The sequence below is a fragment of the Trichomycterus rosablanca genome, chromosome 4 (genome assembly GCF_030014385.1).
Source record: "Trichomycterus rosablanca isolate fTriRos1 chromosome 4, fTriRos1.hap1, whole genome shotgun sequence".
Classification (NCBI taxonomy): Eukaryota; Metazoa; Chordata; class Actinopteri; order Siluriformes; family Trichomycteridae; genus Trichomycterus; species Trichomycterus rosablanca.
This window is the reverse complement of record NC_085991.1, coordinates 42,303,628-42,319,897: the sequence shown is the minus strand read 5'-3', so window position 1 is coordinate 42,319,897 and position 16,270 is coordinate 42,303,628. Positions and strand designations below refer to the sequence as shown.

The 16,270-nt window shown below is 41.6% G+C and overlaps 1 protein-coding gene across 1 annotated transcript in view; it reads right to left on the bottom strand.

The window, feature by feature from the left end:
- Positions 1 to 762: 762 nt before the first annotated feature.
- efs (embryonal Fyn-associated substrate) overlaps positions 763 to 16,270 on the bottom strand; it is a 38,672-nt gene continuing 23,164 nt past the window's right edge. Inside the window, exons 4-8 of the mRNA XM_062994331.1 lie at positions 14,472 to 14,591; positions 9,266 to 10,177; positions 4,622 to 4,696; positions 4,189 to 4,446; positions 763 to 1,846 (exon numbers count right to left, since the gene is read on the bottom strand). Of these exons, the coding sequence (XP_062850401.1) occupies positions 1,664 to 1,846; positions 4,189 to 4,446; positions 4,622 to 4,696; positions 9,266 to 10,177; positions 14,472 to 14,591 (1,548 nt within the window). The 3' untranslated portion in view covers positions 763 to 1,663. The remainder of the gene's footprint in view (positions 1,847 to 4,188; positions 4,447 to 4,621; positions 4,697 to 9,265; positions 10,178 to 14,471; positions 14,592 to 16,270) is intronic.

Below are 16,270 nucleotides of genomic sequence, written 5' to 3'. Positions count from 1 at the left end.
CACTATCCATATGGTCACCAGGAATCAGAATCAACTTGATGGCCCTTCAATCTGGGTTATACCGAACTGGGTTCTATCACCCTAGTAAGACTTGGTTTCCAGCCACCCTCAAGCCAAAATTACAAATTATTTCAAACTTTTAATTTAATTAGAGACAAAGTCTGGCCCCACAAGAATGTACACAGCAATGCTGTAACTTAAAAACATAGTCATTTATAAGAAAAAGAAAAAATCAGAGAAAACAGGATTGCATTGTGTTTATCACAAGTGGAGGAAAATAAGATGTTATGATGATGCAAATAATACAAAAAAGTTGTGCAGTTAAATAATCAGGGCAGCACGGTGGCTCGGTGGGTAGCACTGTCGCCTCACAGCAAGAAGGTCCTGGGTTCGATCCCCAGGCGGGGCGGTCCGGGTCCTTTCTGGGCGGAGTTTGCATGTTCTCCCAGTATCTGAATGGGTTTCCTCCGGGAGCTCCGGTTTCCTCCCAAAGTCCAAAAACATGCAGTCATGTTCATCGGAGACACTGAATTGCCCTATAGGTGAATGGGTGTGTGTGTCTACCCTGCGATGGACTGGCGCCCCGTCCAGGGTGTTGCTGTGTGTCTTGCGCCCATTAAAAATCTGGGATAGGCTCCAGCACCACCCCGCAATCATAATTGGATAAGCGGTTAAGAAAGTGAGTGAGTGAGTTAAATAATCATCTGATCAATTGTCCACCCTAGTAAACAAATAACACAATGATTTGTCATGGTAGTTTCAGATACTGGGTTGTTTTATTTCAGGCACTATAATTTATTATTAATTTATTTTCACTAGTAAATCAAGCACCTCCTATCTGATGTTGCTAGTTTTATTTAGAATTAAGTTCTTCTCATGTATAATGCAAACACAATGACATATCTGGTACAGTTTTTCTTCTGCTTTTTTCAACTTAACATTATATAATGTGATTCTATTTAAAATCACTGACAAAATACACTTTTTGCTATCAAAACCACTTAACTTGACCTTTCCTTCTTAACTCACTATCTTAAATAAAGTTCCTGCTTACCTTTTTGCATATGCATGTAATATAGCCAGCACTGTTAGAGACGGTGCTTTCAGTATGAATAAGCGCTTGTTAAACACTTTAGAACTTTTAAGGCATAAACTGGAGCACAGTTTTTAAAGAAATGAACCCTCAGTTGCCTTTTGGTACATGTAACAGAAAACAACGGCACCCGACATAATCAAACATTGCATTGTGGCAGTATGATCGCCAATTTAAAAGTTGTACAAAATCAAATGAATACAAAATAAAGTCCCAACAAAACGTGCAGCACGTGTCCACACACCAACCCGAACCCCCTTCAATAACTTAAGACACACAAGAGTGTGCTAGGCACCAAAAAAGACGACTGGACGAATCGAGGGTGAACCACTCGCAAACCAACACATGCACACATGAACACCCATACATACGGTACAATCAAACACAAAGCACCTCGAGGCACAGATCACTATCAAACCACTGGTATACTGTTATCATCAGTCAGGGATGTGATCATGATACCTCTCGGGATACAAACAAAACAAAAATGGAATAAAGCACTCACAAATAAGGCTTGCTGTAAAGTACCTTAATCAAATAAAAATACAAAAAAAGAACCAAAAGAACACATCAAGATATCTCTGCTAGTCGTTGAAGGAGCCCAGAGAAGCCAGCAGCATGCTGGGATAGCTCTGCAACTCTGTCAACCATGTCTTGTGAAGCTTGGACCGATGGGTAATTCTGAGCAGCGTCTTTGGTGGCAACAACAACAGCTTTCAGAGCCTGACAGAGACGTCCGCTAGAAGTGGTGACCTGGGAAAAAAACAGACAAGGAAGGTTTTTAGCCAATAGCTGATCTTTCAAGATGTTTGGTGCTGACTGTAGTCAGGTTGTTAGACTAAAAACATATTTACATGAAGCATATAATTAAGCACTTCACAAACTGTGAACCTAAATCACACACTCTCGCCTTCAAAGACTGTTTTTAGAAAATTACACCATTTGTTTATAAGCCAGTGGGGGTGTGAGGGTAACAGTGTGTCTCTTAAATCCACTTGTGTGCCACAAATGGTAAGCCAGCTGCAGTTTAAAAGAGGTGTGTGCTACAATACACCAATTTATATATATACAGTGGGGGAAATAAGTATTTGATCCCCTGCTGATTTTGTAAGTTTACCCCCTTACAAAGACTTGAACAGTCTATAATTTTTATGGAAGGTTTATTTTAACAGAGAGAGACAGAATATCAACAAAAAATCCAGAAAAAAACATTCAATAAAAGTTATAAATTAATTTGTATTTAATTAAGGGAAATAAGTATTTGATCCCCTACCAACCAGCAAGAATTCTGACCCCCACAGACCGCTTATGTGCCCATGAGGCACACAAATTAGTTCTGTCCCTGTATAAAAGACTCCTGTCACAGAATCAGTTTCTTCCGTTCAAATCTCTCGACCACCATGGGCAAGACCAAAGAGCTATCAAAGGATGTCAGGGACAAGATTGTAGACCTGCACAAGGCTGGAATGGGCTACAAGACCATCAGCAAGAAGCTTGGTGAGAAAGAGACCACTGTTGGTGCGATCATTCGAAAATGGAAGAAATACAAGATCACAGTCAATCGCTCTCACTCTGGAGCTCCATGCAAGATCTCACCTGGTGGGGTAAGAATGATTCTGAGAAAGGTGAGGTCAGTCCAGAATTACACGGGAGGAGCTTGTCAATGATCTCAAGGGAGCTGGGAGCAGAGAAATGCTGGATATGACCCCAAGAACACCATCCCCACCGGGCATTTCTTTGCCTCCAAACACGGCGAGTGGAGTTGATGCCAAAGAGCTCAATTTTGGTCTCATCTGGCCATATCACATTCTCCCAAGCTTTCTCTGAATCATTCAGGTGTTCATTGGCAAACTTCAGACGGGCCTGTACATGAGCCTTCTTGAGCAAAGGGACTTTGCGGGCACTGCAGGATCTCAATCCATTACGGCGAAGTGTGTTACTAATGGTTTTCTTGGTGACTGTGCTCCCAGCTCCCTTGAGATCATTGACAAGCTCCTCCCGTGTAATTCTGGACTGACCTCACCTTTCTCAGAATCATTCTTACCCCACCAGGTGAGATCTTGCATGGAGCTCCAGAGTGAGGGTGATTGACTGTGATCTTGTATTTCTTCCATTTTCGAATGATCGCACCAACAGTGGTCTCTTTCTCACCAAGCTTCTTGCTGATGGTCTTGTAGCCCATTCCAGCCTTGTGCAGGTCTACAATCTTGTCCCTGACGTCCTTTGATAGCTCTTTGGTCTTGCCCATGGTGGTTGAGAGATTTGAACGGAAGAAACTGATTCTGTGACAGGAGTCTTTTATACAGGGACAGGACTAATTTGTGTGCCTCATGGGCACATAACCGGTCTGTGGGGGTCAGAATTATTGCTGGTTGGTAGGGGATCAAATACTTATTTCCCTTAATTAAATACAAATAAATTTATAACTTTTATTTAATGTTTTTTTTTCTGGATGTTTTGTTGATATTCTGTCTCTCTCTGTTAAAATAAACCTTCCATAAAAATTATAGACTGTTCAAGTCTTTGTAAGGGGTTAAACTTACAAAATCAGCATGGGATCAAATATTTATTTCCCCCACTGTATATATATTTGCAGGAGCAATCTAGTTCTTACAAAATATTTAAAAACATAATAAATCCCACCCACTAACAGGTGCCGTGATGAAGATATAATCAGAGTTATTCATAATGTTATGCCTGATCAGTGTATAATTTTTTAAAAATCTTTTATATTTGTTCTAAAATACATTCTGTTTTTATTTTGTTTTATTTTTTCTATTTTATTTATCTTACCTCTATGTGTAGTTGTGTGTAAGTAAGCTGCTGAAACATTCTAATTTCACTATTATCTTAACAGTCTGTCTGTATTTCTGGTACAGGGTCTTTTTTTTCTGCAGTACTTCGAGAATAACGTGCGCATCACATTTCCGTTTAGATGCAGCAAATAATTCATGATGAGAAGCTCAGTGTCAGCATGTCAGCATGGTTAATGGTGTAATTTGTGTCCCCCGCACTGAGCTTTAAAAATGTGAATAAATGTAGATTATAAATATGAATGAATAAATGTGGAGAAAGTGCATCGCAGGTAGTCGCACCTTTGCCCTGAGGTCAGTGGAGCTGAGGAGCCGAACAAGCGTGTCCCCGATAAACACAAGCTTGTGTGCGGTCACAATGAGACTCTTCCCCCTGGACACAAAAATCCGTGGTGGCTGGTTTCCCTGGACGCTACTGAACAGGGAGTCGATGGCGTCGGCCAGGGAGGAGAGGTGAGCCAGGCTTTGGGATGAGTAAAATGACAAAAGTTCAGAGTCCTCCAGTGAGAGGGAGCCTGGGAGAGGAGGGGATGGACTCAACTGGAGAAAAAAAAAGAGAATAATACAGTTTTAGTGGCAATGAAAACAAACATCCATGTGAGCAAACAAGGATTGTAATTCGTTGACTAAGGAGGATTCAGCAAACACAGATATTCCAGTAAGCAGGAGAGTGTGTGTGTGTGTGTGTGTGTGTGTGTGTGTGTGTGATACTCACTCTGGTGTCGTTTGCTGAGATGACGTGTGACGTGCCAGTCTCTATTTGTGAATCAGGAGGAGGTTCAGGCTTTCCCTAAATTGGAAAAAAATCAGACTTTAGGTGCAAAATATGTAATGCAAAAGATTAATATTTAATGTAAGATCCATCACCCAGGGATGAGCATGTTGTTTAGTTGATGTCTCAACAGAGAAATAGTAAGGGCTTGCATTCAAGGGTGGGGTGTTTAAATCTGATGTGACTTTTAATCCTGCCACTGTTATACATGGCTTGGAGTATATTTAGATGTTTAAAACCTATTTTTTTTTTACATTTATTTATGCATTTTCTTCCCCCTTTCTCTTGATTTTAGCATAGTCAATCTGTCTTCCGCTGCTGGGGATCCCTGATTGCATTCGAGGAGAGTATGTTGCTGCTCACGCCTCTTCCGACCAGTGCACAGTCCAAGAGGACCCCTTCGTTTCACCCATGCTTTCTGCACAGGCGCCTCTATCTGCTAACCAGGGTCCTTACACAGCCTTTGAAGAACCCACCCACTTAGTCCGGTCATCCCACCCAGCAGACACGGTGGCCAATTATTGTCTGCTGCAGGCACTGCCAATTGTGCATGCTAGATTGAGCCCAGCCGACCGGTGGTAGAGCCGAGATTCGAACCGGGACACACACACACGCAGGTTTAATGTTATCCAGTTCAGTCTGAAAAAAAAACTTAAAAAGAGCCTCACAGTGAAGATAAACCGGAGACAAACGCAACAGCGCGCGTGTGTGTGTTTGTGCCTTTAAGAGATGATCTGTTTAGTGTCGCTAAGTGATTCATGAGTCGATTCGTTTTCATGCGATGCGTAAGTTCTTCTTCTCGGTTATCTCTCCGTGTTTACTGTTATTAATTAAATGTCGTGGTTTTAAATAAACACCAGATACTTCAGAACAGTTTGTGTGACTCTTTTACATTAAAAAGCTCAATTTAAAAGCTTAATTAAACTGCTATTACCACAGATCTGTAACCGAGTCAGACTCGTTCCGTCTAAAAGTTTTCTGATGATCCTAAAAGTTCAGCCTGAACTAACGAATTTGGTAATGAATAAACTTTTGCCTCTGATTGGCTCTGTAACGTTTTCTGTTCTCATCTAAATCACAAGCAAGAACCGCTCACGATTTACTAAAGTGAACCAGGAGTTTATATAACGTGCTGATAGAATCGACTCAGATGTGACCGGGTTGAATTAACCTTTTTTTTTAAAATTTTTTTAATTTAAATTTTTTTATAATTTAGCACGTCCAATTTTCATCCCATCAGTCAATCTCTCATTATACCGGTCCCTGCTCCTGATTGGGGGATGACGAGGCCGTTCCACGCCTCCTCCGATACGTGTACAGCCAATCGACCGTCTTATCACCCACACTTGACGAGTGGAGCGCGTCAGAGTACTGTGCACGGAGGATCACACACTCCGCCGCACCCCCTCTCGTCTCCATGCAGGCGCCACCGACCAGCCAGCCGAGGGCGCCACCGCCCCATTCCTGAGAGAGCATCCCCTCCGGTCTAAAGTCCCGCCCAGTCCTGCCGATAGCATATTTTGATAAAAAATCGGCCGATACCGATTCATAGCCGATCGATCGTCCCATCTCTAATTTTAACCACCGATTTATACTGTTTAGGGTCCGGCTTTGGGTCCAACTTTTCTGAAACGACTGGGTGCAATGCAGTGACACACCTGGGACAGGATGCCTATTCATTGCAGAGCCTCTAGGGATTCAAACACTGGATCCCAGTGGTAGTGGGATACAGCTGCACCACCTGAGTGCCCTTGTTGGACGTCCCAGTCTAATAACCATAGGCATTAATACAGAGTTGAACCCATCTTCCAGCTATAACAGCCTTCACTTGTCTAGACAGACTTTACACATGATTTTTGGGTGTGTCTGTGGGAATGTGTGCCTTTTTAATCGGTCGTTGTTCCAAATCATTCCAAAGCAGTTCAGCTGAAAGTCTTTACACCAAACTAGTCAAATTTTAAAGTACGTATTTATGGACCTCGTTTTGTAGACAGGAGCACAAAAAATGCTCGGACTGTTGAAACAAAGTTGGAAATGTATCATTTATTTCATTTTATAAATTTTACAACATTTAGCAGATGCTTTTTATCCAAACTGACTTACAGCTGCAACTGAATACCATGCAAGCAACTGAGGAATAACGACCATACTCAGGTGCCCAAAAGTGGCAACTTTGCAGTAAAGGGGACCCTCTGCTCACAAGTCCAGCACCCTTACCAATAAGCTACCACTGGCCAGGTAAGTAGGAAGGGTGTCAATATACTTTTGGGCATTCCGTGTATTAGAGTTTTAATGGTAATTATTAGAATACACATACTAGAATATGTGTCTTTCACAAGTAGAGATAACACAGACCCGATGCGTACATAGATGCTTTATCTACTAACACCATCAAGTGTAAAAGCACCTGTGTGTATTTTAATGCTGCACAAGAGAGGGTGTTTAGGACTATTAATATGTGTGGTCTATACAGTCATCTGCATGTTCACTTACACATGCACCATGTTTATTCTACACGTTTCTTCTAAAAATGTACTTCAGACCCTGTCATGATCATTACATTTACACCATTTAGCAGACACTTTCATTCAAAGCAACTTACAATTGTGACCATATGCAATCCAAGCCCAGGATTAAGGGTCTTGCTCAAGGGTCCAATTGTGGCAACCTGACACTGGTGGACCTGAACCAGGCACCTCTCAATTACTAGTCCTGTACTGTACCACTGAGCTGAGCTAAGCTGCCACTGCTTTCATGATGTGATCAATTAGAATAGTTAGGAGCAAAACCAGTACAGCAAAATTTAACTTAATGCAAATAAGGAGCGAAGAGATGTGGCGATTACCAATAGGAAATGAGCACTGAGCAGAGCGGTACTCTCCATTTTAGGTTTGATGATAATAGTTCCTACTAGAAATTAAATAGAAACATTAATACAGTGCCAAACCTCTGCAAACAGACAGCAAAGAAGAAATGCAGTTCTCTTGCCTTGTTGACTGCACAGTAATGGACTATGCAGGAATGAAGTTTATAGACGAGCAATTTCCGTCTTTCATTGATTTTTATTTTGAGCAGAAACACAACCACAAGGATTGGTTCAAACTAGATGGGAAGGGAGTGATCACATTGTTTTTCTATACTCTCTGTAGATACTAGCCAGTACATGTGCTGTACTGCTATGGCATTTCCTTGTTTTTGCGATTTGGGTGACATAAGGTCTGAATGTAGGCGTAGACACATCCAATTATGACTGTATGTAGCACAGCTGAATCTAGGCGTCAGTGGGCAAGCTTAATCTACCGCTGGACCTCCCATAATTCAAATATCCATACAATTAACCAAACTATATGGATGTGGTTTTAATTCGAGTATGTTTAGTCTTGTTGGTAAATAAAATGGGCCAGTTGTACCCAAACTAACCAGAGTTTAAACGGTAGATAATGGTGAATCATTATAACCCGAAGGCAACAAACCCATGAATTCATTAAATCATAAAGAAAAAAGATAAGAGCTTAGTGGCACAACCTATTAGAATACGACACATGTACACTGATCAGCTATAACATTAAAACCACCTCCTTGTTTCTACACTCACTGTCCATTTTATCAGCTGCACTTACCATATAGAAGCACTTTGTAGTTCTACAATTACTGACTGTAGTCCATCTGTTTCTCTGCATGCTTTGTTAGCCCCCTTTCATGCTGTCCTTCAATGGTCAGGACTCTCCCAGGACCACTACAGAGCAGGTATTATTTAGGTGCTGGATCATTCTCAGCACTGCAGTGACACTGACATGGTGGTGGTGTGTTAGTGTGTGTTGTGCTGGTATGAGTGGATCAGACACAGCAGCGCTGATGGAGTTTTCAAACACCTCACTGTCACTGCTGGACTGAGAATAGTCCACCAACCAAAAATATCCAGCCAACAGCGCCCCGTGGGCAGCGTCCTTTGACCACTGATGAAGGTCTAGAAGATGACCAACTCAAACAGCAGCAATAGATGAGCGATCGTCTCTGACTTTACATCTACAAGGTGGACCAACTAGGTAGGAGTGTCTAATAGAGTGGACAGTGAGTGGACACTATTTAAAAACTCCAGCAGCGCTCCTGTGTCTAACCACTCATACCAGCACAACACACACTAACACACCACCACCATGTCATTGTCACTGCAGTGCTGAGAATGATCCAGCACCTAAATAATACCTGCTCTGTGGTGGTCCTGACCATTGGAGAACAGGATGAAAGCAGGCTAAAAAAGTATGTAGAGAAATAGATGGACTACAGTCAGTAATTGTAGAACTACAAAGTGCTTCTATATGGTAAGTGGAGCTGATAAAATGGACAGTGAGTGTAGAAACAAGAAGGTGGTTTTAATGTTATGGCTGATCAGTGTATATGGATGTGGTTTAAATTTGAGTATGTTTCGTCTTATTGGTAAATAAAATGGGCCAGTTGTGTCCAAATTAACCAGAGTTTAAACATTAAACTATACTAACCCATGAATTTATAAAATCATAAAAACAAATAGATAAAACCATAGTGGCACAACACATTAGAATATGACACGTGTTGCATGTCTCTAACCTGCAGTTTGACGTATCCCACACTGTCTCCTGCAGGGTACGATGGAGGTGCAGGAGTTATCCCTATTCCTGCATATTCATTCCCCTGTTCCTCATCCTCACTTGTTTGTTCACCACAGGGTAAAGAAGCCGGCGCCGGGGACAACGGAAAAGCAGGAGGAGGAGGTGGAGGGAGCGGACGCTCCTGGATCCAGCTACCTTTACGAGAGCCCATTCCTACAGACATGGGCTTCACCTCAGCAACCGGCAACGCAGGAAGAGGCCTCCGTGACAATGAGTCCTGCGAGGGGAGGCGGGGTCTTGTCTGACACTGCAGAAGAGAGGCAGAGTCCTCGAGAGCTCGGCGGACCATCGAGAGCAGACTGTCGGCCGGTGGAGAGGTGCTACACACCGTCAGGGCAGGAAGGGGTTCCGCGAGACGAGACCAGGCCTGCTGAAGAGGAGGTGGAACTTCACCTGTGTGACTTGCCTTCCAGACGGACAGGATCTCCGCCAGCGAGGAAGCCAGATCCCGTGAAGTTGTGGTGGCGACCGAGGTGGAATTCAGCGCAGACTGAACCAGGGCTGAAAGTGAGCTTTTCCACTGGATGTCACCAGAGCCGGTGCTGGACGTTGACAACCGGCAGGAAGGGATGTCTAGGGTGAGAGCTGGCATGTCATAAATGCCGCCATCAGGTTCTAAGATGTCCTCAGATGCTAGTTCAGGTTTACCGGGACTTGGGATGGAGTACACCTCAGCTTCGCGCTTCGATCCAGGTATCTCACCTGATTCTAATGGCAAACCTGGAAGAGTTGGAACACTATAGACATCTTCCTCTACGTCTTCAGCCACAGCAAGGGGTGCTGGGATGTTGTAAGTCTGCTGTTGGAGATCTGATGCTGGATTTAGGGCATGGGTGGGAACATCGTAAATCTAACAAACAGTGAGAAAGAAGGAGACAAAGGCCATGTTATTCACAAAGACAGGATAAATCTCAAGTCAGACAATTCTTGCTGATAGTTTGGAGACAATCATTGACCATAGCACCAGGAATTTAACTTTCTAAACCGATTATTAATACTACTCTATAACAAACCAGGAGTCTAACTGAAAACGACAACGCCTCACTTGGATGAACATCATCCGAGAGTTTTATTTTCAATACAATACCAATATCACAGCTCTGAGCAGGACCGTCACGTTAACCCTTAAATCAGCAATTCTACCGGCTTGCCCGGGCACTCAACATACACAATTGGCCACGTCTGAAGGACAAAACACAAGCTCTTTGTAATCAATTCTTTCAGGCTGGTGTAAAGAAGAGGTCGTTGACTTTACAAGTATTAAAGGGGTGGATCCCAGTCTGCGGAATCCCTCACCCAGCATGGGGGTGGTACAAGTGGCAAGGACATTATAACTGCGAAGTAGGGGTGTAACGATACACTCTGCTCACGATTCGATTCGATTCACGATACTGAGCTCACGATTCGATTTTCTCACGATTTTTTTTTTTGAAGTGTAAACAGTGCAAAACAATGCACATTTTCTTAAACAAAAAAAAACTTCAGTCCCTTGCAATTAAAGGTAATTACCAAGAACAGAGTACTTTACTGTAACCTAACAGGTTTACCAAATTTAAGTTACTTATTGCCATCTTACATTGAAAATCAAAGTAATCAAACAAGCTCATTGAGCTGAGCTGAGTCTTTAAACAAATTTTCTTTGTTGCTTGAACTAATGTATTAAATTACATGTAAAATGAATTACTAATGTAAAAAAAAAACATTGTATCAAATGTTTATTATTTAAATGGATTTATTTATATACTCAACATGGAACAAAGTGCTACAACAATAAATTATAAAATACAAAAACAAAGACCCATCTCAATTAGACCAAAAGGTCTGATTGTGTATATTACTTGTAAATTTGCATCTAGAGTGAAAGAACACATCAACAAAGCATCACTCAACAAAATATAAATGAAAATGTGCAAAAGAAAAAGCAGCATCCAGGTGACAGTATTTGTAAGTATTTAGTGAAGATTGGCATTCCGAAAAACCGAGCTCATCTTTGAGGGGATGATCCTGTTTCTCCTTTCTGTTATGATCTGCCCTGTTTTGGAAAAGATTATCTCTGAGGGGACAGATGTTGCTACAATACACAGTGACATGTATAAGATGTGGGTCTCAGTGGGTCTGAACTTCTCTGTTAAAGTGGTTCCTCGTGTCCAAACTTTACTGTTTCCTGTCACTCATTTTCCTCACCTTTCCAGCGTGTAATGTCTGGCTACGTAAAGCGCAATGTAAAACTTCATCAAGTGCTCTCTCTCTCTCTCTCCCTCCTGTTCATGTGCACGCTGTCCGGGTGTGTGTGTGTGTATGTAACCCCGCCCCTCCTGCTCAGTGTAAACACACAAACGTCACCACGCATCTTGACCAATCACGTGCGGCTTTAACGAAAAAAAAACCCCGAAAAAATAACCCGAATCGGCTCCGGATCCTGCTGTTCATTTTAAAGAGCCGACTCTTAGAGCCGGATTGTTCGCCACGACCCATCACTAATAAATTACAGAACGCACGTGCACTCGTACAATCGCGCAGATGTCCACGATGCACATCGCTACATTTTTGCATCGCGATGCATCTTGAAACGATGTATCGTTACACCCCTACTGCGAAGTAAACTGTATTTCCAAAACATTTAAAAACAAACTTGCCATTGGTCACAATAATCTAAATAGAATGTTAATTGTATTGCAGTAAGCAGTTGAGTCAGTACTAGGGGTGTAACGATGCACCACAAGATTCTCATGTGTAACGATTCAAATCGGTTTACATGTATAATGAATCGATATTAACTTTAAACAGCACTGGCGCTATTCACCTCGCCTGGTTGACGTCACTACAGGGTTGCCAGGTTCGGAATTTTCCAGCCAAATATATTTATGTGAGAAAACTTTCTTTATTTGTATTATTCATTTATTTATTTAATGTGGGATTTGTTTTTAAATTTCATTTCAGTTTTTATTTTACACAAAAAGTGTAAATGTACAGCATTGTTTTGCATAGTTTGTACCTACCTCAGAAATAAAAGGACATTCATTATTTACATAAATAAAAGATATGAACAAACACAGTATTTTATTTTATTTTAAGATAAATAAAATTTTAAAGAAAAATAATAAAAGGAAACTTTGTTATAATTTGTCTTCAATTTCATTTTGTTTAAAAAATTGGGAAAAAATCGTATCGTGAACCCAGTATCGTGAATCGCATCGCATCATGGGTAGAGTGTATCGCTACATCCCTAGTCAGCACTGCCCATTTCATTAGAAACTAATCAACTAATTGATGAAATACATTTTAGGTCAACATTCACCACCTGGAACATACGCTATATGGACAGAAGTATTGGGACACCCCTTCTAATTATTGAAATAATGTAAAGGACATTATAAATTTGAAGTTTTAATTTTTTATTATTTTGTTTTATGCATTTTCTCCCCCTTTTTTTAGCGTATCCAATTACCCAATTGCATTATGCTTCCTCTCTACTGATGCTGATCTCCACCCTGATTGACTAATACATGCCCCCTCTGACACGTGTGCAGTAGCCGACTGCATCTTTTAGGCATAACATTATGACTACCTTCTTAATATTGTGTTGGTGCCCCATTTGCTGCCAAAACAGCCCTGACCCATCAAGGCATGGACTCCACTAGACCCCTGAGGGTGTGGTTTCTGGCACAAACATGTTAGCAGCAGATCCTTTAACTCCTGTAAGTTGTAAGGTGCATGGATTGGACTTGTTTGTCCGGCACATCCCACAGATGCTCGGTTGGATTGGGATCTGGGGAATTTGGAGGCCAGGTCCTGACCAGACCATTCCTGAAGCATTTTTCACTGTTTCCATGAAAGGGTGTACATGGTCTTCAACAATGCTTAGGTAGGTGGTATGTGTCAAAGTAACATCCACATGGATGGCAGGACCCCCAGGCAAGCGTTCCCCAGGCAAGCAACGCACACGCACCCGGCCATCCACGTGATGTAAAAGCAAACGTGATTCATCACCATTGTTGGCACTTTCGGCGGTGGACAGGGGTCAGCATGGGCACCCTGACTGGTCTGCGGCTATGCAGCCCCATACGGAACAAACTGCGATGCACTGTGTATTCTGACACCTTTCTATCAGAACCAGCATTAACTTCTCCAGCAATTTAAGCTACAGTAGCCTTGGCGCCCATGGCCCTGTCGCCGGTTTAGCACCGTTCCTTCCTTGGACCCCTTTTGATAGATACTGATCACTGCAGACCGGGAACACCCCACAAGAGTCGTCTGGCCATCACAATTTGGCCCTTGTCAAACTTGCTCAAATCCTTACACTTGCCCATTTTTCCTGCTTCTAACACAACAACTTTAAGGATAAAATGTTCACTTGCTGCCTAATATATCCCACCCACTAACAGGTGCCGTGTAGAGAGACAATTAGTGTTATTCATTTCACCTGTCAGTGGTCATAATGTTATTCCTGTTCGGTGTATATTGTGCATACTGTTCATAAAGACTACACTGTGCTCTACAGTATTTCATCACCATTGTGATTTCCTAACAGCGCCCATAAAGTTCTCTGGCTGCTATTCATTGCTCGGGAATGACGCACGCTCTTACAGGCCTTGTGTTACAGGCTCTTGTGGCCTTATGCTGCCCTAAAATAAAAGCCTGGGCTAAAAACACTGAACTTTCCACTGCAGTTTTAAAGAAAAAAAAGCCAAATCTCAACATTAAGAGTCTGTTATTAAACTCCAGTGGCTTGTAATTATGTATTTATAGATGTAATTATAACTTCTGTTAGCTGCAGAAGGTAAAGAAGAGTTACTCCGCAAGCATGTCTGAACTATAATCATTAATAGTGAGTGTCAGGCCACCCAATCCTTCCAGAACAGACGGGTGTGACCAGCTGAGAAAGAGAAAGGCGACAGACAGATGGAATGAGCTCACAGCAGTCAAAAACAGGTGTGGTCCTTAAATGGAGGAATGACACAGTGGGTGAGCGCTGAAGCAAGAGAAAAATTGTAAGGAATTGTAAACAGATGGTGGAAGTGCTGCATTTAGGAAGGACAGAGCAAGTAAACAAGGCTTAGAAAGTTCAGGATTTAAAGTTCAGAAAACATGCTAAATTCAGGTAGGGTTGAGTCAAAATCCATATTGTCATGTTGCCTTTTTACCTCTGATCCATGGTCAGTGAGTAAGGGGACAGCACGGGGGGTGTTATAGATGCTCTCGTCCTCCAAAGATACTGCAGGTACTGGTTGCTGCCATCTGTTGGTGGGAGGAGTGTCATATACCTAGAGAAAGGACAGCAGTTTTTCAAATGATTCATTCTTTCTTTTGTTCATTTAGTCCTTCATTTATTTCAGTAACCACTTCAAGGTTAGTATATTCTCTGGGTAGAGTGGCATTCTATCATAGTGTAACACACACTACCTCATTCACCTATTTACATCAAGGGGCAATTGAATGACGATGTTTATAGGTAAGGCCCTACTTAATTCACATTCTTGAAAATCGCTTTACAAATCGTGAATATGCAATTTGCTGTAAATTCAAAACTTAAGGTTTGTGTTTAGAGCTTTGACGTTTTTCATTCACATAGCATTCGAGTGCCTTACGTTTACTGGCTAATTTGCACAATGAGGCGGTCCTAGTGTAACCGAGCATCGTTAGAGTTTGCTGAGTTTATAAAGAAAGAAATAAACTGTACATAGACACACAAATTATCAGGGGCATAATACTTTACTGGCTTGTTCTTTTGAGGTGCAGCACAGACTACAGAGAGATGATCACGTGTGTAGAGAAGCACACTTTCCCACTGATTATGGAATCCCCGAAATGACAAAATGCACTCAATATGTAAACGCATACACCAAATTAATTCTATAATTTAGTTTATGAGAGTATTTAATGACCGTCATCAAATTTGGCATTTCGTAGGGCCCTATTTATAGGGGTTACATTTTTGGGACCCCAATACAACAATACCCTTGACCCAATGTGGAGTTACACATTAAGTAAACAGATTAGATAATCCATAATTGGTATGCCATGCACTTAACAGTAAAATACGCTAGCCAACTACTGCTAAAATTTCAGGTTCGAGTCTCAGCAGGTGCTGTAAGACGGCTTGGCGCCTCCAAAGACCGGACTGGCTACGTCTAAGAGGGGTGGCCAAAGCTACGTGATAGATTGGGGTCATGATTAAGGTTCCTGCCTTGACCAGTAAAAATAAGTGGCAACATCAATGTTGTTAATTGTTGTTTTAAAATATTGCCTAACATACATTCCTGTGCCTATGACTAAAGTTTGTAATAATAATAAAGATAAAAATACTTCACCCACAACCCAATCTGCGTTTTCGTCAACCTTGTATGTGGTCACAACCCCAAGCTTTAGATCTAAAACCTTCACATAGTTTTATAACACTTTCAAATATTTAGATTGTCGCAATGCAGTTTGAAAAAGTGGCCTATCTTTATTCTGTGTAAGCTTTTTTCTGCAGTTGTAATGAGGAGAGTCAGTTTAAGGCAGATGTATTCAGTCGTATACTGTTAAATACCATAGTAAACAGTACACATTATCACTACACCACCAGTGGCTTCACAATTTTGAAATTCTACTTAGTGCATACGTGGTTTGGGACGTAAGCTGTGGTTTAAGGAGAGGCCCAATGTTGAACGGTACATTTCCCAGAAGCACTGTTCCATTTTTATATCAAATAGCAGAATAGTATGGAAAAATATTAACATCTTATTTTATTAATGCACACGTATGCAAGTGGTGGACAAAGTATACACTGCAAGATAAAAAGATGCTTGATTTAGTGGTTAAATTTCACTTACAAACACAGCTGCACAGATGATTTAAATAGCAACATGTTAACAAATATCATTTTAACATAGCGTGAGATCGATTGAAAGCCAAGCAAGACAATAAGGCCAAAAGTGGATGGCTCAACAAATAATTTAAT